Source organism: Lepisma saccharinum, chromosome 1 (assembly GCF_977018435.1).
Source record: "Lepisma saccharinum chromosome 1, izLepSacc3.1, whole genome shotgun sequence".
NCBI lineage: Eukaryota > Metazoa > Arthropoda > Insecta > Zygentoma > Lepismatidae > Lepisma > Lepisma saccharinum.
In genome coordinates, this window is record NC_139229.1 from 112470837 (window position 1) to 112495539 (window position 24703).

Below are 24703 nucleotides of genomic sequence, written 5' to 3' on the forward strand. Positions count from 1 at the left end.
CTCAGAGGAATATTGACAACACTATAATGTGCATATATCGTAAGTGAAAGATATGCGTATAACGTTTTGCTGCCTAAAAATAAGTTGGAAAAACCTTCGCTGCTTCATTTCTCGTGAAATTCTAGCCTGATTTGTATATCACTTCACACCCTTTCCTTTGAAATTTTTGCGTTGAATTCGATATGGCGGTCAAAAGGTGGACTTGTTATATATCACTGGAAAGCTTGTTCAATTCCCTGTACAATAAGCTTTATTTGAGCTTCCTAGGTGAAATATTGGCGGAGTTACAGCACATTTAGTATAGCTAAGCGGGCTCAAAAAGGGCAATTTATGCGAACTTTGACCTTGAATAATTTAACAATTACAAGATGCACGAGACTAAAAATTTTCATAGTTACTAAGTTCCATGCATAGTTTCAACTCCCCAAATTTCATGAAAATCGGAGATGGTCAGGTTGGAGGCTGTGTTGATTTCGCATGGAATGACTCTATGATAAATTCAATATTTTCCAGTCAATCGTATTACAGTTTCTGCTTGTAAATGGAAGTTGTTTTTACACTCATCAAAGCAGTTAGATTATATTTACACACTCCCATCCATACTAGGCCCATTTGGACACGCACGCATACAAATATACATATATTCTTGTCGTATTGATTACTGATTCAAATAAAACTCATACAGATGCTTTGCTTACGTCAGTGGTTCTCAAAGTGTGCGTCGCGAAATGTTCCAATATTTTCACTGAAATAAGAGTGATTGTTATGATTATGAATATGATTGTTTCAAATATGTACTTAATTAGTACTTTTTTGCATATAAATTGTTTCTGAATTTGAAATAGGTGTTTTCTTTTTAACTTAAGGCAATCAACCTAACTACACTAAGTGTTGGAGTGGCCTACATTCTGACTTGGGCGCCGTGAAACTGAAAAGTTTGGGAACTCCTGGCTTACATGGTTTTATATCTGAAGATGAAGAATATTTGGAATCTACGTGAAGTCACTTATGAGTAGAGAACGAATTTTTATGAAATTTCATATTCTCTATTTTTCACCGGACAGCGAAAAAACTTGAGACTTATACGTTCTGATAGGCATAGACTCCATTGCGCATGAAAAAAATGTCAAATTTCATAATGTTTTGACAAAAGCTTCATATTTGACCAAATTCTTCATATTTTGTTTATATTTTAATGTTTTTTGCCGAAATTGACTTAATTATATTACAAGAATCTTCGTGGAAACCCCAACAATATGTTTACGGAATATTTGTTCTTTTGCCTGTTCTTTGGGGTTTTTCCAAGCATTTCTGGAGCAAAATGCTGCGAGAGCATGTTGCCTTAGGCCATAAATCTATGTTTATCTTCAGCGATTGCTGAGGATGACTAGTTCCCACACCTATTCCAGCAGATATTAATGTAGGGAATGTAGCACGATACAAGTATGCTCCTATCACTTCATGTGATGTGGAGCGAAGCTTCTCATTATGCAAAACTATCTTGACAGACAGAAGATTTAAACTGCTTCCGGGCAACATGGAGAAACTTCTCGTTATTTACTGCAATAAATAGGAGTTCTGCATATGATGTGCAGTATATACTGAGGAAACAATTTTGTGACCAAAGTCGTTTATTCCATTTATATTTGAAACATGTAGAAAAACTTTGAAATAAATTTTCATATTTCTTCATATTTTGGCACTTTCAATTTCATATTTTCCTAAAATTTTCTTCGTAAAAATCCGTTCTTTACTTATGAGCCACCGCGAAGGTCTCTCCACCCATCTGCGTTCGGACTGAGGCCATTGTCTAACTTCCTCCTGTATTCGTAAACTTGTTGCCGTGGTAAGCATGCATAGAAACCTTGAATTTTCATTTGCCGTAGAATGTCTGTAAGGTTTTAGGCTTCCAGAGGGCAAGAAACCACTGCTCGTCGCTGGTGCATGTGTATGCAGGAGGCGCCATCTTTGAAAATGACAAACATGGTGTTGTGAAGCTCACTTGGTCAGTGTTGCAGCCTCGTTTTGTAAATAACAGTCGATACTGCATTCAGCTGTTACAGTCTGTCCTGTAATTTTTGTCGGACATTTAAGGTTTTCAATTGACTCTGCCTCGTATATACATACATACATACTACAAATCATCTTGGAGAATTTTTACTTAAGATTATTAAAACGGAACGCACGCAATATTAACACATTTTTTGTTTTAAGTGAATGCACTCGGTGTATGTTTGGGGACGTCTTTTGGCGCCGGCTGCGCCGCCCAGTGGCCAATGCCGGAGACTGTGCGACTGCTGCGGAATGCTTGGTGGACTGCAAATTACTATACTTTGCTCCCGTCTGCGGTAATTACCGATGCGGGGGCAACCAGATCGAGGACGTCTAGATTGCAATCTCCCACGGAGCTTTTTTTGTACTCGACAGGGACAAGTTTCCTCAAACGCCAGTCCGAGAAAAGGAGAGGTGATTTCAAGAGGCGGGGGGATGGGGTTAGTGTAACAGTACGCCGGGGGCAATCGGTTTGTCCGGATCCTGTCGAATGCTGGACTCCTGCAATCTCAGATGATGTCTCGAGTTCATTATCTGAGATGAAGTGAAGCGAGTTGGAGCTATGGTAACGGAATCATGGTGTGTTGGGTGCCACAAGTCCACGAGTTTCCATTCTCACGTGGATATTTCTATACCTTGACATATAACTAAAAAACACTCAAAATTTTTCTTCAAACAAACAATATTTACATTTTTTTTTTCTAATGAGGTTGTGTCTCTTTTTTTTTTTAACGTTGTCGCTTCTTGCCCAAGCACTAGGCCTAATTAGTTGTTTCATCGCGAGTTCCTTCGTAGGGAAACGCGGCAACAGAAGGGTCACTGCCATAAAGGCGGTTCCCGCGTCTGATATTAGAGCGGCATAGCTATAGAATCCTACGACATTGAATTTGCTTTTGATGCAATTGGAAACATTTTTTCTGCGATTTGCTACTATACGAAGAGGCAACTTCATCTCTTCTTCATCTCTTATCAGCAGTGGCGCAACCACGGGGGGCAGAGGGCATTGCCCCCCCCCCCCCCACCTTGGTCGGAAATGAGTTCTAGGGGGGCAAACATTGACGGCCAAGTGTACCAGCAGGGGGCAATTACCGCCCAGAACTTCAAATTTTATGCAAATAAAAATACTTTTCGTAAGATTTTCTTGCTCGCTTCGCTCGCAATTCCTGTTCTTCTTACTCTTATCAAGTTCAGAACAGTAGCTAGGGGATGGCGGAAGACAGAAAGACTTTGTGCACAGAAAGGCTAATTCAGACTGGGCCTATAGCTTAAAGTGGATTCCGAACCACTATGTGCCTCCACCGGGTATCGAACCCGGGACCCCTTGATCACAAGGCGACGATGTTACCACTCCATTGGGGAGGCACAAAAGTTGTAAATAATATAATGCCATGGAGTTCCGTGAAATTATTTGCGCCTATTAAATTAATATTGATTTCAGCCTGCAAAAGAATTGGATCCAAAAGTTTTCTTGCGCGCTTCGCTCGCAATTTATGCTATGTTTGTTCGCTGTAATGAATTGCAAATTACCAGACAGAGAAATAACACTTGTCTTAATTGATTTTGTTTTAAATGCATGAACAATTGTTTTGAGGGAAAGTAGCGTGCACATTTCAGAGACAATTTATGAATTTTTTGCTGCTGCTTTATTGTGAGATGGATGAATTGGTTGTGTAATGTATTTAAATAATATATGCTGTATATAATATTTATTAAAGGAACTTTGAATACGTACACAATTTAGTGTCCACGGCTTTGGCATGGATGTTTGTGAGTATCCATTCATCATTTTCATCATGCCATCACTCATCCACATCTTCGAAAATTAGCCAAAAGTGGCACAAGAAGGAAAGTAAAATAAAGCAAATCAATATTAATAATAATGTTATAATAACATTATTATTAACATTATTTATTAACATTATTATTATTATAATTGGTACGTTTATCCTGGTACTGCCCCCCAAAAAAAATCGTGGTTGCGCCTCTGCTTATCAGAGTTTCATTATAATTTTGGACTAAGCCGATGCTCCTTCTGCTGTTTAATTCGGTACTTTCATCTGTGAGATCTTATGATGAAGTTAATTGAAAACAGGATCGTCCGTCCATTAGTTTAGATGTTCTGCAGAAAGGTTTTAGATTTCTTCCATCAGTACATCCAAGAATAAAGAGGTTCTTTCGTCGTAAGGTTCTCTAACTTCAGATTGTTCACTTCAGGTGTGATCTGCAGACATCGAGCGGAAATGGAAGATCTAGCACGTTGTAAATTCTGAATCATTTTCTTCTTAATATCCGCGGTCACACGATCATCAAGAAAGGCAAGCGTAACCAAGTGTTCCGAAATAAAAGAAAATATGTCTGTAAAATGCTCCTTAAGTCTTTGTGGTAGCTACAATCGATTCGTATAAAGTCTTGAGGACAGAAGTGAGATATCATTATAGGGGGGCTCGAATTCCAAGAGGGTCTTCATTCCACTCTTTGTAGTCCAAGTTCACACACAAAAAAAAACTAAGTTATTTATCTTCCTGATTTCTTCGTGGGGCAAACTGCAATTCATGCCGAAATATTAACAACTTCAGCACATACACTCCTCGGAAAAAGTTTGGAATATTGTTTTATTAGACAATAGGTGATAGGCACGGTGGCATATGTCGGCGAAAACACAAGAACGTCCAGCAGACGAACAGATACCATGTGTTGTTGCATTCCAAGGCTGTGCCTATCACCTAATGCTTAATATAACATATTCTAAACTTTTTGCTCATTCGCAGAGCATGGTAAGTTACACCAGAAACTCGAAACAACCACTTCTTCCTCCAAGAAACAAAAGATAAAGAAACAGAACTCCTTTATAATCATCCCTTGGTTGCTGGACATCGAGAGCATGTGGCAAATATATTACCATCTATTTCTTAAACTTTCTGAACATCGGATGCATTTAGCTGGCGATGATGTCACAGTAGATGATGACATAATGGATCCTCAAAAAATAAAGATGTGTATAATAGTGCGAGCTGCAAGAATCCATCAATTAAAGCCAGCCCCCATGGCGGAGTGGTTATCAGATCCCGCTACGAGTCCCGAGTTCGAATCCCGGCCTGGGCATGGATGTTTGTGAGTGTCCATTCATCATTTTCATCATATCATCACTCATCTCCATCTTTGCAAATTAGCCAAAAGTGGTACAAAAAGCGAAGTAAAATAAAACAAATGAATCAATTAAAATAAAATTTCACACATAGGTAAGTCGGCACCAGAAGACAAAAATGACCTGTGTGGAAAAATGTTTTGAATTACTTAGATTTTTTCCACAATAATTTGGTAATCTTTCCTGAGAGGAAAGAAAAATGTGTACAATGGGGCAATCTCCAAATATGCCTCAAGTTAAAATTTTACACACAAGTAAGTCAGTACTGGATGCAATAATATGGATAACACTAATAGCATAGCTAGAGTCAGATGTTATTTTAGTTTCATATATTTTTTAAAGAATCAGTTACCAGAAATTTGGACTAAGTACATGAGTGCTTCGACGTTATGTGTGATTCAAACTTAACAGAAGCAGTATGAATTGAAACCGCCTCGTAAATATATTTTTTAGAAAAGTTCTGTTTAATACCCAGTATGCTATCCTACGGACTTTGTCACTGTTTTGAGTTACTTGCCTATCTCCGTGACGGAATGTATAGAAAAGCGCTCTACGACGCCAGGGCAACCGGGTTCGAATTCCGACCTTGGCATGGGTTTTCTTTGTGAGTGCCCTTTCATCAATTTTATCATATCATCACTCATCCTCATCTTACCGATTAGCCAAAAATAGCAGAAATGCGTAGTTAAAAAAATCAATTCAATCAATCAAGAATTCCAAATAGGAGACAATTATAATACACCTGTTTTGAGTGGAAGGTTTTATCGGCAAAAAGTATTATGTGTATTTCTAAACACTCGAAAAACACAACAAATGCGCTAATTTTAACAGTGACACAAAGAGTTTGCAAACATTTTTGATATATGTACCGTAGAGTGTATTTTGATCATAGCAACCACAAGTGTAGATGAACTCCTCTGATATTGTCCGGTGGAGGCACATAATGGTTCAGATCCCAGTTTAAATTGTAGGTCCAGTCCTGATTAGTCCATCTGTCCATAAGGTGGACTCAAAACTTAAACTCTGATAATGGAGCACAACGCCCTCACATACAAAATTATGAAGGGGTTGGCATATTACATTGGTATACACTCTGTGAAGCAAGGATGCGTATAACGGTAGATAAGGGGAGAAAGTTAGTGGGCGGAATAAACGAATGTGAACTACAGCAAACGGAAGAACCAATAAATGAAATCTACAACCTATGGTTAGTCACTGCAACTCGTTCTTTTCTATTTACATTTCTTAATTTATCATTTTTAGTGTCTGGCTTCAATTTATCTTTCCTCTTTATTTCTTACCCCTATTTTTTGTTTTTAAGTTTGCAACTTTTCATGAACTTTTATGTTTTTATTATTTAAGCTTTCGTTTTGCTCTTTCTTTTTCAAATGTCAACATTTTCTGTTACTTTCAATTTGTGCTTACTTAGCGCCATCTATTATCATCACTAGTAACTATTTTATTATTGAGTTACTGTGTAACAATATCATGTGAGAACGTAATTTTCAAGATACATCTCTTAATATTTTGTCACTATCACAAATTTTCTCCTAATAAACGTGGAAATACGAACTCCTTTGAAATCTAGTCTTCATTCAGTTTTATGAAAATCTACAAGTAACTTTGCTAACCTCTTGGAACCTGAGGAGCAAATTAACGAGTAACTTTTATGATTTTGCGAATGTAACAGTTATGTTGGGCTTGAAATGTTTTTTTATTCTACTTCCCCAAAGTTGAGTTCCAAGTTCGATTCTACTCCCCCCCCCCCGCTCCTACATAAAGTTAGATTCCAATATATTTTGGGGGGCCCGAAACAAGTGTCTTATATTATTATTATTATTAAAATAATTATTATTAATAATAGTATTAATTAAAATAGTCAAATTAATTAATTATATTTTTATTACATGATTTGGTAAAACAATGGTATAAGGATATAACAGCACATATTCATTATCTCGCTTACGAATAGCTAAGGTCGGCAAAATCTACAAAAAAAACTGCCCTGGCAAGGAAATTAATGTCAAATAGATAAATAAATTAATATTTGTTGAATATCAAAAAGGGATGTTAGATCCAGTTGACGAAAAGTTAAGTTTCTTGTAATATCTTATGCATATTATTAGTGCAAAAATCTTCTTTGGTGCTGTCATTCAAAGTCGTATGATCCCAATATAATCCTTGCCTTCCACTAAGTTCGTTGGGAAAAGTAACCTTCCATTGAACAACAAGTAACATTTTTATTATTTATTTAGTTATGTTAATATTTCGTTATATAATTTTAGTACTTAGTAAGTCTTTCGGAGGGGCGTCCGGACCCCCTCCCCTTAATACGTCCTTGCTGGTTCTGTTGTATTCTCCAACAAATGGTCCCTAAATCGTCCCTGGTTACTTTTCAAATTTACATTTTGGAGGGGTAAAACGTTTTTTGCGTTTTTGCCCCCGTTTCGTGTCGGAAGAGGAAGATTGTCAGTAAGCGGAATGATAAAAAAACAAAAAAAAACCACGACTTCCTCTTCCACGCAACAGAGCAGCCAAGGTACAAATATTTACGCAAAAAGAGAACAATGAGTGCAACAGCGTTGTTGGCTTATACAACCGAGCTCATTTGTCCAGCATTCCATTGTTGCTGAGCACGCATCGGCAATTGTCAGCCATGTGACACAAGAGGCGGTCGTGAAACTCGGACAAAAAGGAGGGCAATGCAAATTAAATGCACGATTGCGAAACGTCATTTCTTTACATTGGAAACGGATTTTAAATTAAAACAGGTTGAGAATAATGGCCGAAAGGTAATTGGTTGCAGCCACCAGCAAGGAATTCAATTTGAAGTGGAGGGACAAGATGTTCTTGGTGTGGACGTAGTGATTTGTTATATAGTGGCGCCAATATGTGGTACTCGGGAAATACCAGAACTACAAGCTTTTCCCCATGAATTTAACATTCGACACTAGCGCCACAGTCTCCAGGCCAAAGTTTCAAATATGGTTGTGCATTAGTAGAGGAAACGGTCTAAATATGGGCCCCCTTTTTATTTTGTCATTTTCGGGAAAAAAAATGAATATATCAAGCACCTGCCTTTAAAATGCATATCTATGAATATACTTAAATGTAATAGCATGCTAAAGTATAGAAGGTCTCCCTTTTTTAAAAAAAAGAAGAAGAAGAAGCAATTTTCAAAAAATGGTAAAATGAAGTATTTCAAAATTGTGGTCTAAATATGGGCTACTAGTGGCAATATCACAAAAAGCAATTAAAATTTTAAAAAACAGTCATTTATCGCTAAAACATTATAAAATTCATATTTATGAATAACCTGTTGATTTGAAAATCACGCGGAATGGGAAAAATCTAAATTAAGAAAAACATCCAAATATTTGTTGAAAATGTGATCTCATGTCATAGCCCAATATTTTGACTGTCGCGCTATTCTTCTTCTTCAATTTATTTTCGCTCTCTGTGGTACATATTTCACAAACAAATCATGGCATTATATAAGCCCACATTTGTTTTATTTACCGCTAATATCATAACCTATGCAAAGCAAATGAGAATTCAGAAAACGCTGAATTAAAACATACCTGCAAAACGTTTTCGGAGGTCGCTATTCTATAACAGCGCCCAAGGCCGAAACTAACCACCACTTTCTCTTGCGAATTGACGCCGCAACCTTTGTCCTTGACAGATAACCAGTTCCCATAGCCTGTGCCAGGCTGCAGCACCCGGGAGCGCTGATAACTCCAAAACCCATATTTAAACCTTCGCCCATATTTAGACCTTCTCCTCTATATCTACAGGTATACTTGCGAAAAAAATTATTACAGTATTTCGGTTATGTCCCTTTTTCTACCTCTTGCATTAATCGCGACGATGAGAATGAATGCGAAAGTGCTGATGATTTATTCCCGATTCAGGATTTCCCAACTCAGGGACTATGGAAATTCCAATGAAAATAGTGCCATTTCAGGAAGTGGTCTATACCAGTTGGGTATTTCACTGAAATGTCTTTCCAGCTCAGCACGTCCTTCTAATCGCCACGGGTGAGGATGAATTGACGTTTGAAATAGCCGACATTACGCACACCTGTATAACTGCTAACCTAACCTAACCTAACCTACAACCTTAAGATCTGCAACACAAAATATATGAGAGGAAATAAACTCCCCTAAAGCACAGTACATTTTCTGCAAATGAATATATGTATGTACAGTACGCAGTATTTCAGGGTAACGTACAGTAATGATAAGAAGCTTTCAAAAACCTGTCCTTACCTCTTCCCCTTCCCTCCCTAGGCGGCGGTTCCTGAATTGGGAACTTTCGGCATAGTTCCTGAACTGGGACGTCCTGAGTTGGGACACCGTGCTGATGATTCGTTTTATTTTACGGCGCTTTTCTTCCACTTTTGGCTTATCCGGACGATGAAAACGACTGGCAATCAGATGAGATGGATCAACAGACAATCACACACACTTAAGTCTGGCCCACACGTAACGTTTTCAACGGCGTTTTGCCGGCGCCTTTCATATTTTATGAACTGTAATCCACGGTCATATCTAATCGATTACACTAGAATAATACTTCAATAAGCAAGCAACCACTTTACTCAAGTCATGTTACTGTTTACATCGACTTCATACTTGCCGTGGGCAGAGTATAGAACAGACAGGGGCTGCTCAAGATGAAATTTTCACCCGAGCAAGGTGGGTTTTTGACGCACTCCCAAAAAAAACCTTGACAATGTTACATATTTACGGGGGCTTTAAGTAAATAAGAAAATAATAGCCTTAATTTTAAATACCTTAAGTATTACTCTTAAAGAATAAGTACGTTGTAAGAATGTAATACCTACAAAATAATTTAAAAATTATAGAAATTTCTTAGCTTGAAAAACTATGTGATTTTGCAATGTATGCATTATGTTACGTAACAACAAAATATAATTTCCCCCGATGGTATCCTAATTTTTATTTCCTTGAATACTTCTTTACGCGTGCCTATTAATTGACTGTAGGTATGAACGTGTTGAATAATAAAAATCACTTTAATTGTCCATTTCTTCCATTCTTTTTGTTTTTTATACATTGCTTTCATTTTTTCTACTTTTTTATACTATATTATTAGTTTCGTTAAGTGAATACTTATTTTTCAATAATTTATTTATATTATTTTGCCTTGTGCTGCCATCTGCTCTTCTTTCCGAAACTCCTTCTTTCCATCTCTTTTTATTGTTTCCAATATGAAATATCTGGTTTGTAACAACTTTTAAACACCACACAGCCACGCTTAGATAATCAAAATTATGGTTTTGGCGCTATTCCAGGGAGGACACACAGACAGACTCTTTTTTTCTGTCGCCCGGCTCCTCGAGTCTTTTCGGCACAAAAAAAGAACAAAAAACAAGCGAACTTTATAGCATCGAACATAACCCCGCAATTAAGGCACAAAATGTGTAGGATTCTTCCACGAAATCTTTACGACTGATATCAAAAAATTGCCCTGACCATTTTTGCCTCCCTCGCCTCAGACACCCCCTCCCCGTTGCGGCCCCTAATTACGTGTCCCTTCGTTCCTGGCGACCACCGCCAGCCACAACCGCCGCCGGCCTCGGTTCCCGTCGTCGCTAATTGTTAATGAAATATCGCAAAGGAGCGGGCGTCAATCGAAGCGAGGCGTACGATTTCTAACCTTTCAGGACAGAAAAAAAAGGGTCTGTGGGTGCGAGAGAATTCCTAAGAATGAATGAAACCCTCCGCAGCTGCTGCACCTAAAATTACCTCACTGCTCTAATAGCCAGGTCGTGGTATATCCCAGTGCACGACCAGGATGGGCCATCAGAGACCAGAAACCACCGCCATGTCTCTCTCTGTTACCAATTTTCTTCTTTCTTTCTTTGTTTCCCTTCCCCGGAGGCAGTGTCGCTTCTTCGGGGGAGTTATTATTTCGCCTTAAGAGTAACATTCCTTCTGTTTCGTTCGACATGCCGTGGCACACGCTCCGGTGATTTGGGACCTTAATTTCTTGACGTCATTTCCTGCTACCATGGCCGAAAAACATGGCGGAGCTGCTGGACAGCGTTTCTTCCTACCGGCCAATTAGGATGCTTCTTTTCTTTTTAAGGGGTGCGCAGTTCAATTGTTCTTTCTTAAGTCTTGCAAAACCTAAGCGCAAATTTTCATTGTTTCCGTCGACGCTTGCATTTTTCCTAATGCTCATATGACCAGCACCAGTGGCGCAGGAACAGGAGTGTACAAAGAGACATTGTAACCCCACACGTTTTGGGAAGAGGTACGCTAAACCCTTCGATCCAAATTGTACCCTTCCAAGGACGTATTTAAAGGCGGGTCCGAACCCCCCGAAAGATTTATCAAGTACTAAAATTAAATAATGAAAAATATATTCGTTTAGCTGTTGTTGTATAAGTTCCTCTGAACTTATTGGAAGACAAGGATTATATTGGAATCATAGGGCTTTGAATGGCATTACAAAGAAGATTTATGTTCACTACTATTCAAAATAATATGCAAAAAATATTAATCAGAAACTTACTTTTCTCCAAATACATGTAACATCATTCTTGTTATCCGATAAATATTAATTTATTAATCTATTTGACATTAATTTCATTGCCAGGGCACTTGTTTTTATGTAAGTTATTCCGATCTTAACTACAGGTAAGCTACGTAATGAATATGCACTCTTATATCTCTATTCTTATACAGTCTTTTTACCTAATCGTGTAATAATAATATAATATTAATTTACGTATTGTAATTAGTATTAATTTGATTTATAATTATTTTAATACAAACATTATTATTATTATTATTATTATTATTATTATTAAATTTGCAGTAAACATAATTTTTTTTATCTTCTTTATATACCTATTCAGAAGAATGCAAACTATCATAAGCTTACAATAAGCGGTACAGTGTGGTGTTGGATATCTCAGTTGGTCAGTAGGTACTCTTGAAAAACTTTTAGAACAGGTGAAAAAAAATGGTTTGAAATAAATGCAACATGTTATATCATGCCAAAGTTTAAGGTCGGGACGTACGCATTTCTAAAATTTAATCCATAACATTGTAGTGTATTTTTTTTTGTAAGAACATAGGTTTGGTAATTAGTTAAAAAGCAGTCACAGAGTCAAAAGCTTTTGATAAGTCTCTAATAAAAATAATAATAATAATAATAATTATTATTAAGAATAGTATATAACCTAAAATAGCACTAAGCATAGTAAAAACTTACAGGGATAAAATATATACGATCAGATTAATACATTGATAGTAACATTTCAAGATTTGTTTTTAAACAAGATGTACTATACCTCTAATAATGCTGAGCACGTCAAAGGTTAGATACACCATCACGTTCAATTTCTACAATTTATAACATATGATAATTTAAATTATCTATTAATGTTTTCATTAATTCACTACCATTCTTACAATTTACCGAAATGAAGAAATTTTGTCTAGTGCTATGTTTGGGAACCTTGTAAGCTACGAGTATAATTCTTTTGAAATGGTCACTGTCGATGATAGCATATTATATACAAATAGTCAAATACGCTTATTTTGTTACTTCTTGTGTACAGTGTTTGTAATTTAAGTGATTCAAACCACTCCTCATATTTAAATGTTATATAGCATTTCTTTTTCTATCTTTTTTTCTGTTTTCATGCACAATAATCTGAATAATAATTTCTGAACTGATTATATTTTTTCTGCATAACATTTAGCTACTGAGCTCCATAATTCGTAACCATATTCTATTAATAGACGTATAATTGTGACATATAAAATCCTGGAAGTTTCCAATCTGTTTCCAATCTGTTAAAATAAGTCCAATTAAAAAATATTAAACCTAGTAAATTTCTAGCTTTTTTACACATTTCCTTTATGTGTTCAAATAATGATGGTGAATCAGTTATCCTTATAACTAGAACACCTTTTGAGATTTAATAAAATAAAATTGCAAACAAAAAAGTTTGTTTTTCTTGTACATCTAATGACTTTGCATTCACTAAGGTTAATTTGCATTCCATTGCTTTCACGCCACTGTACCACTCGCTGAAGATCATTTTGTAACTTTAAAACATCTGATCCACTTTTAATTTCCCAAAAAAACTTTTAGATCGTCAGCATATAAAAGACAAGTTGAGTCAATAACACTATACATATCAGTAATAACAATTGAAAATAAAATTGGTCCAAGAGGAGATTCTTGTGGCACGCCACAAGTTAGTTTTGCTTTCTCAGAGGTACTTTGTCTAATTTTAACTCTAAAAGTTATATTCAATACGAGATATATAAAAAAAAACTCAAACCATTTAAAAAATCTGGGTGTTATTCTAATAATATCAAGTCTATCTCATAATAATTTATGGTTCACGGAGTCAAAAGCTTTAGATAAGTCTATAAATATAATATCAGTTTGCGATTTCTTACTTAGAGTTGATTTGATAGAAGCAATTAAAACTAACAGGTTAGTAACAGTTGATCTACTTTTTATAAATTCATTTGAAAGAAAAACCCAATTATGTGTTCAAGCACTTTAGCTATTGCATTTAAGATGGTTATTGACCTATATCGTTTACTTTTCCCTCCTTTTTTTTAGCACTGGAACGATAAAAACATCTTTCAGAATTTCTGGGAAAACGCCACTTGCTAATGCGTAATGACCTGTTACAGAAAGTTGTAAGTAATGGAACCATAACTTCTTGATTACCTTTCAAAATAAAGTTAGCTACTCTATCTGCACCAATTGCAGATCTACTTTTCAATTTACAAATTGCCTTTGACACATGTTCTTCTAAAATTAATGGTATCAAAGTAGTTAACAAAATGTATTAGTCCTAGCATTACTTACATGCTTTTCTTTTAAATGCTATGTGGAAAACATATTTAACCAGCATTGACTATATCATACTCTTTGTAGAGTAATAATAATAATTTAATACCATTAATTTGAGAAATAATAATTTGATGAGCAATATTATATTATTGCTATTGTACAATAGCAATTGCTATTTGAGTTTTATGTTATTATTTATACAGGGTGAGTCATAAGTCTCCATACAAATGGTGCAAACAGTGACTAATGTTTATTTATTTTCTTTTTACAAATGGGATTATATTATGCTACAGTTAAAGGGTTCCACATGTCTCCCTTCCATGTCCAAACACAATGCTAGGCGCTCTAACCAATTTTGGCGAACAATATTTCTCCTGTGACTTGATTGCAAGCTTGTGTGATTCTCCTTTTAAGATGGTCAACATTACAGATTTTCTTCTGGTACACAATCTATTTCAGGTGTCCCCAAAGGTAAAAATCCATGGGAGTAAGATCTGGCGACCTGGATGGCCAGTCCACCGGACCACGTCGACTGTTCCAATGCCCAGGAAACTGTTGGTTCAAGCATTGGCGCACTTCAGTGCCGTAATGCGCTGGTGCCCAGTCGTGCTGGAAAAATGCAGGTAAGTCCCCATTTTCGTCCAGGATTGACATGAAGATGTCATTTTTCAACATGTCGAGATAAGAATCCTGTTACCCCAAATCCCGCACTACACCATGAGTTTCCCCGCCCCTTGAATTTTGCAGTCCGACATCCAATGTGGATTGCTATGCGTCCAGTACCTGACATTTTTGCCTGTTCACTTCATCAGTGACATAAAAATTAGCCTCATCTGAAAAAAGAATGGAACTAACAAAACCAGGAACATTCTCGTTCATGTTCAGTGCCCTTTCACAGAACTCTGCTCTCCGGTCGGGATCGTCTTCTGTAAGATGTTGCAAGAGCTGCAGCTTGTAAGGGTGCCACTTGTTCACTTGCAAAATGGGCATGACACTGCTTTGGCTGATTCTAATTTCCGCATAGAGGCATCGGGTCCCCTTTGTCGGACTCCTGGTCATCGCTGTCAACAACTGCGTTACCCTCCTTTCATCTGTTGCTGTCTTTCGTCTTCCAGGCCTGCTTTCGTCGGCGACGGAACCTGTCCTTCTGAATCTCTTGATAAGTTTGGCCACGGTCTTATGGGTTATCTGCGTTCTGTGGGTTGCATTGAAAGTACGTGCTACATGACGGTTGGTACCACTCCCATCCAACAGAATGATGTCAATCCGTTTTTCCTTCGTTAGTGGCATCTCTTTTTCATTGGTTCACCTGCCTGAAAAAGAAAAAGAAACATTTGTCACCGTTTTCACCATTTGTATGGAGACTTATGACTCACCCTGTATTATTCATTTTTAAATGATGGATTCCTATAAACATTTCTGTAGGAGCGCACGGTAATAGGAAGAAATTCACTTCAATACTCCACCCTCTCGTATCGGACAAACCCAATATTTACAGATTGTATATCGCCAGTGAGATCTGGCGACCTGGATGGCCAGTCCACCGGACCACGTCGACTGTTCCAATGCCCAGGAAACTGTTGGTTCAAGCATTGGCGCACTTCAATGCCGTAATGCGCAAACCCAATATTTACAGATTGTATATCGCCAGTGAGTCCTCTCATATCTTGTATTTGCAAAGAACCCTTTCTTGTGGTAGACTTCAATATAAGGAAATACGTACAACACACGTGTATGTAGAAAATATAGCTTCTCTCCCCTGTTTTTTCAACACATCTCTTTCATTATACGAGTACATTGACAGCGCATTCATGGGTTCAGTTGAGTTAATTGTTGTGACTAACGAGTTTGTAATTGTTGTAATTCTTCCAGTTAAGTTGAACTAACTGAGGAATAATGCAGGATTTGTGTGCTTTCGGTTTCATGTACGAAACGGGGCAACCACGTGAAATGTGATTTCCTGTGATGTATGGAATTTAGTGATAAAAACGTTAATAAATGGTCTTGGCGACACATTCCACTCGGCGGTCACACGTAACAATTTGCCTCATTAATGTGTCTGATTGATAGTTATTTGCTTTCATTTTGGCGCCGTCTCAAAGGCTAATCTCACGTGCAATATGATTATGATTTTAAATATTACTATTCTTGTGTCCACGTGTGTGCGTCTTTTGTTGTGATGATAAAAAAATATTCGTCCGTCATGGTTGTTATCAGTCATGCTCAAGTAACTTTTTATTTTTGTCTGGATAAAACCGTACTCAATACTTTAACACGTTACAAGTCCATGGGAAATAGTCCTTTCTCACTCTCCTGCCCACACAAGCAGCCCATTTGAGAAATTATCAGAATGATAGTAGGGCAAGAATCATAAGTACAGAGGAATAAAAATAGAAGAAAAGTATATATGAGAAAAGGCATATTTATAAACAAAGTGATTGAAAGAAAACAGAAAATCAAAGGAAGAGAGAGATAGAGGAGCAGAAAGAAAAGATAGACAAGCAGAAGGAAAAGAAGAATAGATAGGAAAACAAGGAGAAGGAGAAGGAAAGAGAAAACAAGGAAAAAGAGAAGAAAGTATAGAGAAGCAGAAGGAAAAGGAGAAGGGAAGATTGAGAAGCAGATGGAAAAGAAGAAGAAAAGATAAAGAAGCAGAAGGAAAAAGAGAAGAAAATATAGAGAAACAGAAGGAAAAGGAAAGAGAGAAACAGAAGGATAAAAGAGAAGAAAAGATAGAGAAGCAGAAGGAAATATAGAGGAACAGAACGAAAAGGAAAGATAGAAAGAGAAGGATAAAAGCGAAGAAAATATAGAGAGGAAGAAGGAAAAGAAGAAGGAAAGAGGAAACAGAAGGAAAGAAAGAAGAGAAGATAGAGAAGCAGAAGGAAAAGGAGAAAAATATAGAGAAACTGAAGGAAAAGGAGAGAGAGAAACAGAAGGATAAAAGAGAATATAGAGAAGCAGAAGAAAATATAGAGAAACAGAAGGAAAAGGAAAGCGAGTAACAGAAGGATAAAATACAAGAAAAGATAGATAGAAAGAAGGAAAAGGAGAAGGAGAGAGAAAAATAGAAGAAAAATAGAGAAGCAGAAGAAAAAGGAGAAGAAAAGATAGAGAAACAGAATGAAAAGGAGATGGAGAGAGAAAACAGAAGGAAAAAGAGAAGAAAATATAGAGAAGTAGAAGGAAAAGGAGAAGGGAAAATAGAGAAGCAGAAGGAAAGGAGAAGAAAAGAAAGAGAAGCAGAAGGAAAAGGAGAAGATAAGATAGAGAAACAGAAGGAAAAGGAAACTGAGAAACAGAAGGAAAAGGGGAGGGAAAGAGAAAAAGAGAAGAAAAGGTAGAGAAGCTGAAGGAAAAGGAGAAGGGAAGATAGAGAAGCAAGGGAAAAGGAGAAGAAAAGATAGAGAAGCAGAAGGAAAAGGAGAAGAAAATATAGAGAAACAGAAGGAAAAGGAAAGAGAGAAACAGAAGGACAAAAGAGAAGAAAAGGTAGAGAAGCAGAAGAAAAAGGAGAAGAAAAGATAGAGAAACAGAAGGAAAAGGTGAAGGAAAAGGAAAAGTAGAAGGAAAAGGAGAAGAAAATATAGAGAAGCAAAGGAAAAGGAGAAGAAAATATAGAGAAGCAAAGGAAAAGGAGAAGAAAAGATAGAGAAACAAAGGAAAAGGAGACTAAAGAATTGAAAGAGATGGAGAAACAGAAGGAAGTATAGAGAAACAAAGGAAGAAAGACAATAAATGCTAGGGGAAGTCGGGGGAATATGAGCTCGTAAAGGTTTTTCATTAAAAAACTTAAAATCCGTATTTGTTACAGTTTTAAACTCTTCTCCGTTTGATTCCTCAGCTTATTTTCTACTTTAACCCGAAACAGATAAAAGAAGAAACAGATAGTTTCTTTTAAAAACAATATTTTACAAACTAATGTCAAGTAGCTCATATTACCCCCAACACGGGGTAATATGATCATAGACCAGGCGTAATATGGGCAACTGCAAATAAAGCTGAATATATCAAAATTTTTACATTTTTTTCTTATTGCACCTTGTAGTGATTACAGTGAAATACAAAAGTTTAACACAAAATGTCCCTTTCCATCATTTAAAATGCTTCAAACAAATATAGTAAAGAAAAAGGTTCGGAAATTCATCAGACAGAAAACTAATACAAATTAAACACTTTGTATGTACATGTAACATTTTATCACATCATAAACTCAATCCACACAAACACAGAACGTCTCTGTCACTTACCTTCCCTAAAAAAAAAATCAGTTTTCATTAGAAAGGACACTCCTTCTTTCATATTAACTCAGCCCTTGAGACATCTTGCTATAATCCTAACACCTCACATATTTTCACTTCATAAACCTGTTACATAACACAAACTCACTTCTCTCCCCAAAAAAGCATCTTTCATTTATCTCATGTCCCAAAAATAAGAAAAAATATAATTTGCAGTTTTCCCATGCGAGCTTTCACTGTAGTTCTCACACCTTACCATTTATACTCTACACAAGCACAATCCACCACAAAAGGAATGTCTCCATCACCACCCAAAAAATTATTTGCAGTTTTCACATACAAAGGTGACTCCATCTTCCTCAATGTTTACACCGTCCTCATGTAACGACTCGCTGCTATTTTCAAACCTCAACCATTTTTCTCCATTGAAGTCATCGCTGTACATTCCTCCGGAATTTCTTTAATGTAAATGTTCTAAAGACCAGAATAATTAATCTATTAATCTAATTTTGGAATATTGTACAGTCGAAAATAGTTGCTCATATTTCCCCATTTCTGCTCATATTATCCCGAATACCTCTGCTCCTATTTCCCCAGACGCCATGATTTGAATTTCCATCTCCTGTGCCACAGTGCTTAGAAGTAACGAAACAGTTTCATTCTGAATAGAAAGCCTAATCACCACGTTTTCAAATGACTATTATGGCATTTTGTCAGACTAACAACTTACATGTTGTTTTAGCCTATACAAATATTCCTAAATAACTATGAGACTACTTTTTGACAAAAAAAAATCACAGACTTACATTAAAATGACGCTGACACGACAAACGCTGTCGCTAGGCTCACAACATTTAGTGGGGCACTGGTAGAGGGTTCAACGAACTGCTGCCAACTGTCGGTTTCGGAAACGAGATTCTCCTCTTGGCGGTGTGCGCGATAATGCTTCAACCTGCTCATATTCGCCAACTGCTCATATTCCCCCGACTTCCCCTAGAGAAAGGTAATGTAGCAGTGGGGGAAAGAGAAGAAAAGCTGGAAAGAGATAAAGAATTAGATGGAGAAAGATATGAAACCATAGACATACAGAGAAATAAAGAGAAAAAAGATGAAAAGAGAGAGAAACAGAGTTAGAAGAATGATCAAAAGAAAGAAAGAGAAACGCAGAGAGAAGTTTGTGTATGTGTGTGTGAGAGAGAGAGAGGGAGGGAGATGGAGAGTGAGCGAATGATGAAAATGAATGAAAAGAGAGAAACAAGGAAGAGAAAGAGATAGAAGATAACAGAGATTAAGAGGTAGAGAGAGAGAGGAGACAGAGAGAATTTTATACTCTATCCCGTGAATCTCTGGAGCATGATAAGGACACACCTCCCACAAGAGCCAATCACGTCGTCCACCTACTCGACATCCGTGGCGGACTGGTTAGCACAGCGCGCTACAATCCAGGAGTCCCGGGTTCCAATTCCAGCCTACGCATGGGTATTCTTCGTGACTGTCCCTTCATCAATTTGATCACCTCATCACTCATCATCTAAAGTGATAGAGAAACGACGCAAAGTAAACTAATTCAGTCAATGAAACCTATTGCACAAAATTAATGTTGCCATAGCCTTCTCCATGCAATATATTATCATTGGTAAATAAATTAACTGGGTACGTACATAGAAAACGTCACTGAATTTACGTGCGTCTAAGGACTGAAACCATTTACTCTTGTGAAAACAAGAAAAATACACAGAACGTGAAAAGTGCGAAACGCATAACCTATTAAAATCCACCGTTGCAGTTAATGAAATTTTAGCTTTCTCTCTCTACACATACGCGGACACATATGCACAAACACACATGGGTACCTCCCTGTGACATAATGTTCTTAGAATACGCCAACTGTAGAGAGAAATATCTCTCTGCCCGTAGAAAACAACTAATATAAACTTCGAAATTGCTCTCTTAATAACACTTTGCTCATGTTTCAGGATAGGAGGATGCATTAAGCCACGTAACTAACTGTGAAAGGCCTTTTTTGTACGACTGTTGTTGCCATTCGCTGGGAAATTACACCCGTTCCGTTGAGGAAGTAAATACATACATTCCGAACTAAGTTTCCGGTTTAGCTCTTTAACGCCAATAAAGCCTTTGTAATTAGTCCACAAGCCGACTTTTACTCTGCATGGGTTAGATTTCACGAAATAACAGGCGTCCATTCTGTCAGATTCGTAAAATTAAGCATATAATGCACACTATGCTCATCGGTATCAGAACACAAAAGGTACCGTAAAGCAGCAGTGAGATTTTACTTGAATGCAGCATGTTACAGTCTTAAATTTCCAATTCATAACAAACTCAGTCGTATACTGCATTTGTAATTTTCTATTACTATTTTGACGCCGCTTTTCTGCCAGTTTTGACTCAACGTGACGATGGGGATGGAATGGTGATTACATGAAGTTGATAAAGGGACACTCACAAAGGAACGCTCATGTCTCAGTTAGAACTCGAACCTACAACCTGATACGTCCTTCCCTCTTGTACAAATGTTTATTGTTCTTTCCTAATTACCTTTCTCGTTGTACAAATTTTTACTGTTATTTATCTTAATCTGTTATTTAGTATGTGATTCATGTGGTATAAAATATTTAGACCTATGACTGATAATGTCAGGATAGTGACTGACCTTTATGTACATATCTTGTATGAGCTGTTGCGATGGGAATTACAACTGTGTCTTGTTTTTACTTTGAGTTTTAAAAGAGTGGTCAAGCTGAATTGTAAGATGCTGTTATTTCTTTGAAATTCCAATGGAACTCCGCTCATAAGTATTTTTATTTTGCTAAGAAGTAAAATATACTTCATCTTCTTTGTAAAAACTTGACTTTGATTTAATTTGACCAACGAATGAACAGATATATTACCCATACCCTGAGAGGCTTCACGTGATCAATTACTTCTTTGTTGTGTTTTAGAAACCATGTCCTCTTGACTAACAATGTAAGAGAACGTCTCAAACCCTCGGTAACATATACTATATCGTGAGTTGATTGCTCATCTCTCTCGAAGCGTCTTGTAGTATGTTTTGTGATAGCGTTATGTTTAATCAATTCAAAGAGTTAGAGAGAATGTATGTAATACATTAAAAATAACTCTTCGGATGTGCCTACATACAAAGATTAAAACTCCATGGTGTAACAGGATGAGTGTGGGTCCACTTTATGCACAGATATCCTAATCGAACTGGACCTACAGCTTAAAGTGGGATTCGAACCACTGTGTGCCTCCACGGGGTATCTCATCCGACACTCTTTGATTACAAGTTTAGATAGCGTTACCGTTAGGCCATCAGGAGACCCTCTATATGTAGTCATGTCTCTGATATCTGAACAAGATTGATTGATTGATTGATTGATTGATTCGAATAGGGTTTAGTTCCGTTTGACTTTCAAACATCAAATAAGGCTAACGAAATTACCACGTCAAAGCTTCTGAGAATGTGAAGTTCTGTAAGCAGGTAAAATGTACAGGACTTGTGCCATGAAGCCGGCAGAAATGTTGTCTTCATTAATCTAATCGCAAGTTCTGTGAGATTCATTGCAGGCACGGTTCAGAAGTTCATGTAGGTGGTGGATATATGGACCGTATGCTTTGTCCAATTTTTGCCTGCGATATTCACAAGTTTAACTAATTTGTTATCTTCGATAGTGACTCTTCGAAACATTATTCTGGTTCACCTCAAACACCATTGGAATATTGCTTGGAAAGTCAAATAATGATAAACTGATGTACACTGATAGAAAATTTAATATTCTGCCTGTTACTTTACAAAAACAGAACGCAAGCAGTTTTTTTTATTTAAATTATGAATATGTTATCATGCATAAGGATATATAACGATTATATATTACAGTTTTGTGCACCATATCCATATTTTCAAAACTTAATCATAAAAATGTCATTAGAATAACTACGTAATAGGCGTTAATATACTTTCAAAGAGTCATGGTCGTTACTTTGGCGGTAATTGACGGTTTTTGTCTTTTCTCCTGTGTTAACGTTTTACATTGTAGTGTGTTATAAATTTCATGGTGTATAATTCTTTTTTCAATTGTCTATCGAGAGCATTAGATAAGAATGTAATCTGCGTAACAAAACATTGTACAGCTTCCTAGTTAGTAGAGTTGGTTTCTAAAAATCATTTTTCCTGTCTATTTGCAAAAATCGCAGAACTAAGTGAAAATGCGACACAAACCACATGGCATCGGGTACTGTATACTTATCATGCTTTACGTCCACTTGTCACCCCTTGGACAGCACAAAGGAAATGTCAGTGTTTAAGGTGGGGTAGATCATAATATTGTATGATAAACACAACCCAAGGGCTTGTATCGTAAATTGCAATAAATGTCATATCATGTGGAAAAAAATATCACAAAACAAACACATCTTCATGTTGATTGAAGATGAAGACGCCTTCTGCAGCTGTTTCATCGTAATTTATTTGCTCCTAAAGTAGAATACCAGTATTTCACCATGTTGTATTAGATATGTTGTTACTGGCTACAAGCCACACAAATTATAGCAAATGCAACAAATAATCGTACCACGATTTTCATTTTTTAAAAAGAAAACAACGTAAATAAACAAAAATATAAATAGGCATTCCATGTGAAAGTGCCCTTGGGCCTCAATTTTTAATATTAAATGCAACGATGTAACTTTATCATATATTGTGAGTGAACAATCTAAAACTGTCTGTTGGATAAAAATTCAAGTATTATACATAATTAAGTTAGAAGGTATTTTACATAGTGTTCGCTATTTTCATTTTTTGACTTTAGTTTGTTTGTGAATATCGCCAGTGATACCTTTAACTGTTGCATTTCCTCTTCAAGTTCATTAAAATATTCAATGGTCAATTCCCTTCTCTCTTTGTCTTAAATAATTTACTTTTCAACGTAATTGTTTATGGAATACTAGGCCAAAGGTATTGAGTTATGACCCCCACCAACCCCTCTTTGGGCACTCCACTGTAAGTAGGCTATTTATTTTGGAGGGGTAAAACTGGTAGAATATATTATTTTCTGTTTCCTTTATTTTCCACGTATTTTTATTTTTCAAGAAAATACATTCGTTGAAGTAGATGTGAGTCATGCACAGTAGAAGATTCAGAGACATGTTTTGATAGAATGTGGAGTTGACATGTGCATGGACAATCTCTGCTGTCATTCTTCCTTTGCCTAATGTGTCGAGAGTAGTGACTTGTGAATGTTCGTTATCTGTGACTGGAATGGAGTGTTCTGTAGATTTTTTAACTGGAGAGGACTGTCATAAATACACTTTCGGTAAGGGTCCCAAAGACCTAAATAATCTTAACGAACTCGGTGAAAATGATAAAACACTTCTTAGGTCAAGACTACAGGTGGATGGCTTAGAGACAATATGCAAATACCATTGAAAATAGTTATTTATATGGTAAAGTGGGAATTTTTAAAATCAATTTGCCTCATATGATAAGGCAAAAAAGTGTCAAGTAAGCCCAGTTAAATCAATAGGCCTGACATGTTGGAGTAAAATTTTCATATCTGGATAAAGTGACTCACTTAATTGCCAGAATGGAAATGATGTTTTTATGCCAACCCAAGAAGAACTAAAGGAAATGCATGAAGTCTGTTCTGCTTTTGATGTATCTCCTGTTTCAAAACTGAGGAGGCTGATTGCAGAAAAACAATAAAGTGCTCTTGCTCGAAAAACTATTCACATCATACATGAAGTGCAAAGGAAACTGGAAGGTTGCTTTTCACAAAGTATTAGAAATGAAGAAAAGGAAGGCAAGTGTGGCAATCCTTTGCATGGGCAGTACAATCATATAATTGAAATTATAAGAAGAAAAATGTAAATTAGCAAAAACTAACGTTGAAAAGCTCAGAATGATCAGTTTGATTGCTACCCTTCGTCAAGAAAAAATATATGTGATGAACTGAAGATTTCTGATAATTTACTTAGGAACTTAGTGAAAGAACAAATAACTCTGCCTGATTTGACAAAGAGAATGAGTAGGAAACAGGAGATGACAACACCAACTGGTCATGGGTACCTAATAAATCAAACCTTTTGGAATGAGATTTCATAGATTTTCAATTATCATACCTTGTAATTTCAATTTCTGTTAAGTCAAGTATTAAAACTTTATGTTACTATATTTTCTGAGGCTTTATTTAACCCAAATTTAAAAAAGAAAAAGAAAAGACTTCATTATTCTAAGTATGGGATGTATTTTAACCTTACTTTGCAACGTCAGAAATTAGGTGACATACGTTACCTCATATTGACCAAAACGAGTTGAACCTAAAAGTTGAGATTTTTACTGTGAGTTAGGTTCATTCAGGGCTTCCTTTGTGCCAAATTTCAGAAT

The 24703-nt window shown here is 36.5% G+C and overlaps 1 protein-coding gene across 1 annotated transcript in view; it reads left to right on the plus strand.

Moving 5' to 3' along the window:
• Positions 1–24703, plus strand: part of LOC145985159 (uncharacterized) — a 225845-nt gene that overhangs the window by 94737 nt on the left and 106405 nt on the right. The window contains exon 4 of the mRNA XM_083118840.1: positions 14516–14679. Within this exon, the coding sequence (XP_082974966.1) occupies positions 14516–14679 (164 nt within the window). The remainder of the gene's footprint in view (positions 1–14515; positions 14680–24703) is intronic.